An 11,330-nucleotide genomic window follows, 5' to 3' on the forward strand; every position below is an offset into this window, starting at 1 on the left:
GCAAGGAATTAATTTGAAAATGGTGATTGGAGTTAGAAAACAGGAGATAGTTGACATAATTCAAGGAAATAACAACATACATAAAATAGAAATAGTTAACGAGAGAATTCATTGTGGGGTGGCTCTTCAGCTTATGATTCTGTGCATTTGTGCAGTCCAGGCCTCTTAGTCATCCTGAAGTGGTCATTAGGTGCAGGACCCTTGGTTACAATAATAGCTTCAAGGAGGGAGTTCGGATTGTCTGGGGGGTACTACTCTGGCCTTTTGATGATCCTAACCTTAATGCTTTAGAAACTTGAGGATGAAACGATGTAAATTAGTTGTGAAATTTTGGGATTTGCTACTTGTTGTTTGCTTTGGTTCTTGAATAGCAGAAGCTCCAATGTGGGCCAGAATTGCAAAGTGACTGTGCTGTCCCAGTACATATTTAAAGAAATACTGTTTCTTTTTTCGATTTAAGTTAAATTTAAATCAATCATAAAATAGAAGAAAGCAAATCATTTATACTGTCATTTATGTGTGCCACCTCTATGAGGATTCTTACTTTATTAAGGAAAGAAAATTAGTTGCAATTGTAGATTTTTATGAACTTTTAATAAATAAGAAAATATTAAAGAAATACTTTTTTCCCCTTACAGAATGGCATTCACGTGTTCATTTTGTAAATTTCGAACATTTGAAGAAAAAGATATTGAACTGCATCTGGAAAGTTCTTCACACCAAGAAACATTAGATCATATTCAAAAGCAAACCAAATTTGACAAAGTAGTTATGGAATTTTTGCATGTAAGTAGCTGTTTCTAAAGTGAAAAATATTTATATGAAGTGAATTTCTTATTTAATTTTTAGTTTCCCACCTCTTCTATTCTGTTGTTTCTAAAAATTTAATAATTAATGATTCATTGAAAGGAAGTTGCTTGCTGGGCGTGGTGGCACACTTGTAATCCCAGCATTCAGGAGGCTGAGACCGGAGGATTGCAGTTTGCGGACAGCCTCAGCTACTACTTAGTGAGGCCTTCTGCAACTTAGTGAGACCCTGTTTCAAAATAAAGAATAAAAAAATAGAGCAGGGAGTGTAGCTTGGAAGTCGAATGCTCCTGGGTTCCATCCCCAGACCCGCAAAAAAAAAAAAAAAAAAAAAAAAGAAAGGAAAATTGCCTTTAACCTGAATTGGTATGAATTTTCTAGACTAAAACTTGAGTTTGTTAATTGAGAAATTGCTATGTATTTCTTACAGTGGTTTCTGGCAGAGGTATCAGTAAAAGAATTCCTTTAACAATTATTGATGTAGATTCAGCTACCATCCTTTGAGAATCTACTGTGTACCTGGGGTTATACTTAGTACTTTAATTCATTATTTCAGTTTAGCCTCAAGCAGCTCATTTTTATCATGTTTGAAAGAGCACACTCTTCGTTGCTAAGTAACCTTGTCAATAAATGGCAGAATCTGAATTTATAACTATAGAGCATGGTATCTGTTTATTGTCCTTTGTATTATTTAAGGCATATGGTCATCAGTTTAACAGTGTGTGTGTGTGAATATCTATAAAAGATGTTATGTCAGGCACGGACATTACTCTCTTTTGTGGTACTGGGGATTGAACCTAGGGGCATTCTACCTCCGAAGTACACCCCCAGCTCTATTTTTTATTTTTTATTTTGAAACAGGGTCTCACTACATTGCAGAGGTCCTCACTAAGTAGCTGAGGCTGGCTGTGAACCTGCAATCCTCCTCACTCAGCCTCCCAAGTACTGGGATTACAAACGTGCACTACCATGCCCACTGAAATTACTCTTAATGAACCAATAATAGTTGAAAATAAAACACATTCACAGATACACAGATGGTACATTTGAATGTAACTTACAGAAGTATAGGAATACTTTAGGGGCTTGGAGGAGGGAAAAATAGTTGGAATGAGGAATGCTGAAAGAAGATGGTTGAACTGGATTGCTAAATGTACGTGAAATTTATTTGTGAAGGAGAGATGAAATTATTAGAAGGTTAAAATCTAGTGCTCATTCAGACCTCGATATTCTTGCAGAGTTCTGTCCCTTAATTAAGATTTCTTCCCACAGTTGCTTTTCTTGATAGGTTCCTGTTATATAATGTCTATCTACCTGAGAAGACCACTTAACTATTCCTGCTGTCTTTGACCTTTTTTGCATGCCTACAATATAGCAATACAGTTTTGTTTGTGGTTTCTTAGTATGTTAGCTTTTTCAGCTAAATTGTAAGCTCCTTGAAAACAGATCTAAATTCTTATAGAGCAGATAAGTATCTTCCATAGAATGAGCATAGTGCTAAGCAAACAGAAGTACTCATTAAAAACTATGAATTTATTTTATTTTCTAGGAATGTATGGTGAATAAATTCAAGAAAACATCTATTCGCAAGCAACAGACAAATAATCAAACAGAAGCTGTTAAAATAATTGAAAAAGATGTTATGGAAGGTAAGTATTTAACCAAATTGCTTAAGACATTTATATGTATATTTTATATATCAAAATTTTTTAATAGAAGCGATGCCTCCTCCAGATTTATAGCACACAGTTATATCTGCTTGGCTCTTTGTATGTCATCAGAAATGAACTCCTTGACTCCTTTTTCCATGCATACAAGTTTATCACTATATACAGTTACATTATTCAAATTAGAGGGAAACTAATCTTTTCCTTTAGTTCCTTCTGAACTTCTAGTCTCATTCATCCATCTGCCTGCTGACATCTCTTCAACAGTCTCACAGAATCAACGTATCCAAAAAATTTATCATTTTCTTTGGCATATGACCCCCCCCCCCAAAAAAAAAAACCCAGAAACTCACAAATAGCTTCTTCGTTTATCTTGAAAAATAGCCCACCATTTACCAAAATGGGATGTATGGAGCTATGCAAGGAACATTTACCCTTACTCTATTGGTAACACTGTGTCCTGTGGATTCTGTCTTTAAATATTTACAAAATCTAAGCCGGGCATGGTGGTGCACGCTTGTAATCCCCGAATTCAGGTAGGCGGAGACAGGAGGATCACGTGGGTTCGAAGCCAGCCTCACTGGTTTAAGAGACCCTGTTTCCAAATAAAGTTAAAATTAAATATTTACGAAATCTATATTTATTTATTTATTTATTTATTTATTGGTACTAGGGATGGAGCCCAGGGACATTCTAAATCTGAGCTACACCCCTAACCCTATATTTTTTATTCTGTATTTTGAAACAGGGTCTCACTGAGTTCCAAAGGGCCTCACTAAGTACTAGCTGAGTCTGTCTTTGAACTATGATCCTCCTGTCTCAGCCTCCTAAATGCTGGGATTATAAGCATGCACCACCATGCCTGGCTTACCTCTTCTTTAAATATTGCATTTGTTCAAATCCTTATTTGTTCTTCTAACAATTATAATATTCTCCTGGTAGTTTTTTTTTTACTTCCAGTCTTTCTTATTCTTAATTTTACTACATGATCTCATTAGTTTAGGAAATTTCAGTGGCTCCCCATCCTCTAAAGGATAAAATTCAAATTCCAGACATGATACACAAAGCTTTTATAATGTGAGCCCTTTTTGTTTTTCTATTTTCCTCTTTTGTCCCTTCTTTATATTCTTTGACACTGAATTACTTGAATTTCCTCATATCCTACCCTTGTATTTATTTATTTATTTATTTATTTATTTATTTATTTATTTATGTTGGTACTGGGGGTGGAACCCAGAGGCTTTCTACCTCCGGGCTATACTCCCAGACCTATTTTATATTTTATTTGGAAACAGGGTCTCACTAAGTTGCTGAGAGCCTCACTAAGTAGCTGAGGCTGGCTTCGAACCTGTGCGATCCTCCTGTCTCAGCCTCCCAAGTGTGGGGATTACAAGCGTGCGCCACCATGCCCGGTTCCTCCCTTGCATATATTTATATCTTTGCTACTAATAAACCCTGATTATCATTCTCAAGATCCAGTGTAATTTTTGTTCCATAAGAATCAAATTTCGACATCTTTTTCCCCTTTCCCTGCCTAACCACATTCATAATCACAGAAATCTACAAAATCAACATGTTTTTTTCTTTATAGTATATTTTCTTTGGGCAATGGACTATATAGGTCTCAGAGCACAAGTGTATTAACATGACTAGGAAATAAATGTAATTGTACTTTATAATTTTAACCATTGCATATATATTTTTACAATCCATATATGTGAATTTGAAATGTGATAGAAGAACTCATCATAAACTTGTATATCTTGATCCTTGATCTGAAGATATAAATGATCAATGAAAATGAAGTAGTAACTTTGTCAGAAATACGAATATTTGAGAGCTGGGCATATTGGTGCACACTTGTAATCCCAGTGCTTGGGAGGCTGAGACAGGAGGATCACACAGGTTCAAAGCCAGCCTCAGCTACTCAGTGAGGCTCTCAGCAACTTAATGAGACCCTGTTTCCAAATAAAATGGAAAATAGCTCTGGGGAGTATAGCTTGGAGGCAGAAAAGCCTCTGGGTTCTACCCCGAGTACCACCAAAAAAAAAAGAAAGAGAAAGAAAGAAAGGAAGGAAGGAAGGAAGGAAGGAAGGAAGGAAGGAAGGAAGGAAGGAAGGAAGGAAAAATATTTGACGTGGACATGATGGCATACGCTTGTAATCTCAGTACTTGGGAGGCTGAGAAAGGAGATTCAAAGGTTCAAAGCCAGCCTCAGCAACTTAATGAGGCTCTATAAAATAGGTCTGGGGGTGTAGCCCGAAGGTAGAAGGCTCCTTGGTTTCACCCTCAGTACCATACATACACAAAAAAGTAAATTAAAAAAAGATAGAAGAATATTTGAGGTTATTCTTAAAATAATATATTTTTTTGTAGGTGTTACTGCAGATGACCATATGATGAAAGTAGAGACTGTTCACTGCAGTGCTTGCAGTGTGTATATCCCTGCTTTACATAGTTCAGTTCAGCAGCACTTGAAGTCTCCTGATCATATCAAAGGGAAGCAGGTACGTTTTGATGTGTCTTAAAATCTTGGAATTAACTATAAGTTATTATTCTTTGTCCATTGCTTCATACCTGCTTCTTTGCATTCAGTCCTCTTAATCTAAAATTTGAATAACTAATACTCAGAGAAACAGTGTCATGTAATGGTTACGATTGTGGGCTTTGGGTTAGTATCCTAGTTCAGTACATAATATGTGCTGAACAAGGAAACTCATATTTCCTTGTCTAAGTCTACTTATCTGTAAGATAAGGATGGGTAAGCATTCTTTTATATTGTGAAGGATAAATTAAAACATAAAAGGTAAATAAAGTGGTGTCCAATAATAGTAAATATTTGGAAAGTCGTAGCTATTGGCGAACTGTTGCTTTGTTACAGAATGGAATTTTTAATTATGTGTGTGTTTTAGAACAATGACAAAGTAAAGCCTTATAACTGATACATTTTTATGATAGTTGGTAAAATGACATTTAAGAACTAAGATTACTAGTTACTATTTTTATTTATTTGTGTGTGTGTGTGTGTGTGTGTGTGTGTGTGTGTGTGTGTGTAACTGGGAATGGAACCCAGGGGCATTCTACCTCCAAGCTACACCCCCAGTCCTATTTTTTTTTATTTCATTCTGTCTTTTGAAACAGGGTCTCACTGAGTTGCAAAAGGCCTCAATATGTAACTTAGGCTGTCTGCAAACTGCGATCCTCCTGTCTCAGCCTCCCAAATGTTGGGATTATAAGCGTGTGCCACCACGCCCAGCTACTAGTTACTATTTATTGTAAAGTTTTGGGGTAGAATATCCCTGAAAGTTTTTCTGTGTTTGATTAGCATATTTTTGTTCCTATTTTGGCTGGTTTTATTTATTCAGATTTATTCCAAAGAACACAAATGCTTATGTTGTAGGAAATTAGTTTATTTGAAAACTAGATTTAAAGATTCAGCTATAAAAGTTTTAAGCTTTAAATGGAGGACACCTGATTCTTAAATTTATAGTTTGTATTGAAGTGAACTTTAACTTAGATTTCTTTAGGCGTTTTGAGCACATATAGGTTTTTCTTTTTTTTTTTTTTTCTTTTTTTTTTTTTATTTGGTGGTACTGGGGTTCCTGGAGACCCTTCTATCTCTGGGCTACACACCCAGACACGTATTTTTTTTATATATTTTTTTAATTTGGATAAAGGGTCTCTTAAGCCAGAATGGCTGGCTTCGAACCTGTGCGATCCTCCTGTCTCCGCCTCCCAAGTGTGGGCATTACAAGCGTGCGCCACCACGCCCGGCTCAGGTTTTTCTTAATCTTTGTCCTTTTTCTACTCTACATACTCTCTTGACACCTTTTTGGCAACTAGACATTCCATAATATTACCTTTCCTTCTATGTACTTGTGATAACTATAGCCTAGAAGGAAACTGATTACTCTTGCAGTATGAAAAATTACTCTGTCTTTTTTGCAATCTAGTATGTGGGGACTGGGGAGGTAGATGTAGAACAGAAAGAAGAAAAAGCAACTCCTTAGTAGATCTAGAGTTACAGTATTTGGGGACTGTTTTTTACTGAAACAGAGTGGCTTTTAATAGTCATTGTTTTAATCTATAGGTACATTGTGGTCACAATAGCTGTTGTTACTCTGTAGCTTTATTTTTCATAGGAGAAAAATTTAAATATAAGGGTTTGAGCATAAAATGTTTTAATTATATAGCCAGTTTTCATGGCATGGCTTTCTAGTATCCTCAATATGTTCTCTTTTTCATAGGCTTATAAGGAACAAATAAAAAGAGAGAGTGTCTTGACTGCTACAAGTATATTAAATAATCCAATAGTGAAAGCACGATATGAACGTTTTGTTAAGGTAAGATTTGGGGGCAAAAGCTTTTAAGGACATACTGCAGCATCACAATCAAATGGTGACACAGTAATAACTTTTTGTGATATTTAAATATATTACAACATGTTGGGAAAAGTTTAAATTACTATCTTTCATATAAGTGAATAGTCTGATTCTGATTCAGAAACGAAAGCTTTTAGCAAGAGCTCTAATTCTCGATCAAATTAAAACCTCAGAGAATGGGACCAAGGCTTGTGTTTTTTGTGAGTTTCACAGGAAATTATGAAAATAAGTTCTTGGACAACTGCTACTGCTCTTCTACTTAAATGATAACTTTTTGAGCTCCTTTCTGAGATAACTTAGTGACCCAGTTATCAAGTCTAGAGGCCTTTAAAAAAATCCAGTTTATTAAGGTTTATTTTGAACATAAGAAAGCAAATCCTCAACAACAGTCATTCAGCTTTAATAATGATCAACTCTAATGACCTTTTCTACTTTATTTGTATTTTTTTTTACTATCTGGGGTCTTCCTCTCTTTCTCTCTTTCTGTCTTTCTCTCTTTCTTTCTTTCTTTCTTTTTTTCTTTCTTTCTTTCTTTCTTTCTTTTCTTTGCGGTATTGGGAATTGAACCCAGGGACAGTCTACCTCAGAGCTACACCAGCCCTATTTTTTATTCTTTATATATAATTTTTTATATTTTTTTGATGGTACTGGGGTTTCTGGAAACTCTTCTACCTCCAGGCTACACTCCCAGACCAATTTTTATACTTTTTTATTTCGAACCTGTGCGATCCTCCTGTCTCCGCCTCCCAAGTGTGGGGATTACAAGCGTGCACCACCACGCCTGGCTTATTCTTTATTTTGAAACAGGGTATTATGAAGGGCCTCACTAACTAGCTGAGGCTTGCCACTAACCTGTGATCTTTCTGTCTCAGTCTCCCTAGTACTGGGTTACAAGTGTGAAGCACCATGCCTGGCTTATCCTTATCTGGGATTTTTCTGCATTGAATTGTTTTATTCTTCTTTTACCCCAGTGTGCAAACACTTGCATAGGATTTTATTCTTAACCCTGTTTCCTCCTTTTTCAGTCCTTTTTCAGGGCTATGCCCTGTAAGATCCTGATTTAACTGTGAATTCCATGCAAGTAATTTTCAAATATAAATATCTTGCTTTGAACTTTCTTCTGTTTTGAGTTGCAGATTTGCATTGCTTGTCCCTACTTCTTCTCCTCCTTCTAATTTACCTATTAGGTTAATATGTCCTATCTTTTATATTGCCCTTTTCTGGACTATTAGAATGGTCTCTTCATTAGTATTTCTTTTTTAAAAAACTGGTTCTGGGAAACACTAGGCTTCCAAAGCATTACTACTTACTGAGCTACACCCTCAGCCCTAGTATTTCTTTTCTTAATACTCCATTTCATTCTGCACATCCCTGTCTGGTTCATCCAAAGACATAGCGTCAGTATTTTTTTTTTTAATATGTTATTGGTGCATTGAAATCTCACATCATTATATAGTTCAGAATGATAGGGATATATACACACATAGTACTTGGTGAGCTTACCCCAGCTCTCAGCATCAGTCTTAATATTTTCCTGCTTAATAACTTTTAGTGCCTTTTCATTTCTTACTATATTAATATAGTATTCTGACACAGTCCAATTTATATGAGATTTGACCCTGATGCATAATTATTAAAGTTGTACCTGTAAATGTTTATTGAATTAAGGACTTGGCTGTTTTTTAAAGTGGAAGTAAGGCATGGTATCTGATATGTATATAATAGAAGTAAATGATTTTCATTTAGTTTAGTTTTGTTTTACATACTGGGGATGGGACCTAGGGGCATTCTACCTTTGAGCTACACCCCCTGCTCTATTTTTATTCTTTATTTTGAAACAGGGTCTTACTGAGTTTCAGAGGACCTCACTAAATAGCTGAGGCTGTCCATGAATCTTGATCCTTCTGTCTCAGCCTCCCGAATTCTTGGAGACCATGCCTTGCTTCATTAAGTTTTAAAAGGTTTCTACAACAGTATTACACTGAATAGTTATACATTTAAGTAGAATGCATATCTTTTAGTCGTCTATTTCTGCTAAAATCCACATATTTTTATGGACAATTTTGAAATTAAGTTAAATAGGACTTTAACTCTAGTTTATGGAATATAAAGTAATAACTTACAGTATGTTATATATATTTTATGAGTATGAAATAGGTATTTAATAAATATTTAATGGATTTGTCATAAGTGAAAAAATGTCCTAGTATTTTTTAAATGATATAGCAAATAAAGATTTTACTGATGTAAAAGTGAATATGCAGATTTTAAGAACCCGTGCTAATGTTTTTAGGGTGAAAATCCTTTTGAAATTCAAGATCAGTCTCAGGATCAGCAATTAGAAGGAGATGAAGAAGATGAAGAAAAGATTGATGAACCAATTGAAGAGGAGGACGAAGAAGAAGAAGTAGAGGAAGTGGGGGAAGGAGAGGAGGTAGAAGAAGTCGAGGAAGTGGGAGAAAGTGGAGGAATAGAGGGCGAGGGGGATGCAGGAGAGGAAGGAGGAGTGGTGGGGGAAGATGAGGCCGTGGGGGAAGGAGAAGGAGCAGAGAAAGAAGAAGTAGAGGAGGAAGCAGCAAAGGAAGAGCCTGCTGACTTTCCCGTTGAGCAACCTGAAGAAAATTAAATATAAGGTATTAGATTTAAAAAGAGCTTTAAATTTCTGTCCTAATGTGGAAAAGGGTAAGAATTTTAATAGCTTAAAATATGAATTAGCACCCATGTTGCATGCATTCCACACATTAAAATTTGTTTTATATCATTTCTAAATGTTTGGCATTTGTTTAATAAGATGAAGGTAAGACTATTTTAGTTTAGTTTTTATAGCTATTAACTTAGATCTGATAAATCATTTATATAATTTTTAAGCTTGATTTTTATTACTTTATTATTGGTATTATGGATAATAGATGTGTACTGTAGTAAATCTGTTCTAATCATTTGAACTTAAAAGCTGCTCTTGGGAGTGAATTTTCAAGTGTGCATTGATACCCTAGAAGAGATAAATTGGGCACGTATTTTGTGCTCTTATTATGTTTTTTTTTTTTTTTTTTTTTTTGCTGCATTGGGCTGACTAGCAATTTGCATTAAGGTAGTTTAAAGGTTTGTTGTGTACACTGTGTCCTTTTGTAGCAATAAAATGTCCTTTTTTTTTTTCCCAAAATCTTTCTCCCTGGATTAGCAATTTAAATGAAAAAGTTTATTAATTAAATGAGTACTTAAAAGTAGAATTTGCCTTAATGTATGAGTTGAGCTCACAAGTATTTCAAGATGTTTGAAGAGACTTGAATTACAGAAAAAATTTCTCAATCATATTTTTAAGAAGTGTGACTAAATCACATTTTTTTTTAACACATTTCAATAATAGGTCAGTTTGTAACTGACCTTGTTTATACTTGTTTTAGTTTGTTCTTTGTCTGTATCAAACCTTGAAATCTTCCTGAAAATACATTTGAATTCCAAAGTTGTGTTACTTCTTTTGTCATGTCTGTTTTTGCCTAAAGAACCAAAAAGCAACTCTCCCCTTTTTTAAAAAAAAATTGTTTCTCTTTCAAATATTTATATTTTCAAAAAAAGCTCTTTATGGCTTAGATGCGTACATATTCCACAAGAGAAATGAAACTGATAGATGGCCTATTCTTAAAGTCATTTATTTTCAAATGACCATAGTCTGTATCACTGAAAATCAGTGATCTTAGGAATCTTACAAATCTTGTATGAACATGAATTAAAAGAGAAAAGTCTTTGAATCTTTCCTCTGGATTCTTCTCAGGAGGGATTCTATTTCAATGAAATTAGCTTCTCAAAACTCTGAGACATTGAATGTATAAATGTATCATTATATTAAATAATAATATATTAAGTGGGTGACCGTATGGACATGTGTAGGATTTCACAGATATATATATATATATAATTTTTTTTTGCATAAAACTAGATTTTCAGGACTATCATTTTTTTTTTAAAGTGGTGATCTTGGTTTGCTTACTGTTAAGCTGGGAGAATCCAATAGCCACTTAACATCTAATTGTAGATATTTGGAACCAATTAACTTCGAATTGTAACTATTTGGAGAAGGTTAGTTGAAAATCAAAAACTTTGGGTCCTATTAGGAGTCTTTATTTATGTAACAAAAAGCCATTTTTGCTCATGAGTTCAAATTTTAAGGATAATAAGATTTGATCAACTTTCTAGTTTCTCCTTTACTTTAAAATATTTGAGCAAAGGCCATGCATGGTAAAATAATAATAGATTCTTCTAGGTTATTATTAGCATTTGGTTCTTTTGGCACTAAGTTGGGATTTTAAAAATAGAATGTCTTTGGTCATCTGATTAACATATGAAACTTTAGAAAAATTCGTATATAATAATGTGGGTTAACAACTTCCAGGTAAATGTTTTAGAATGAGACATAGAAAAGAGCACCTAAGTAGTCATTTTTGTGGAATTTGTGGAGTTTGTGAGTCTTTGTACA

The 11,330-nt window shown here is 34.6% G+C and overlaps 1 protein-coding gene across 2 annotated transcripts in view; it reads left to right on the plus strand.

The window, feature by feature from the left end:
* ZNF326 (zinc finger protein 326) overlaps positions 1-9,482 on the plus strand; it is a gene marked incomplete at both ends in the record, with an annotated part of 33,866 nt that extends 24,384 nt beyond the window's left edge. For both annotated transcript variants that reach the window (XM_080691750.1, XM_080691751.1), the window contains 5 exons: positions 639-786; positions 2,357-2,456; positions 4,851-4,981; positions 6,722-6,817; positions 9,150-9,482. In XM_080691750.1, the coding sequence (XP_080547876.1) occupies positions 639-786; positions 2,357-2,456; positions 4,851-4,981; positions 6,722-6,817; positions 9,150-9,482 (808 nt within the window). The remainder of the gene's footprint in view (positions 1-638; positions 787-2,356; positions 2,457-4,850; positions 4,982-6,721; positions 6,818-9,149) is intronic.
* Between the last annotated feature and the right edge of the window lie 1,848 nt (positions 9,483-11,330).

Source organism: Muscardinus avellanarius (assembly GCF_963383645.1).
Source record: "Muscardinus avellanarius genome assembly, chromosome: 3".
Lineage (NCBI taxonomy): Eukaryota > Metazoa > Chordata > Mammalia > Rodentia > Gliridae > Muscardinus > Muscardinus avellanarius.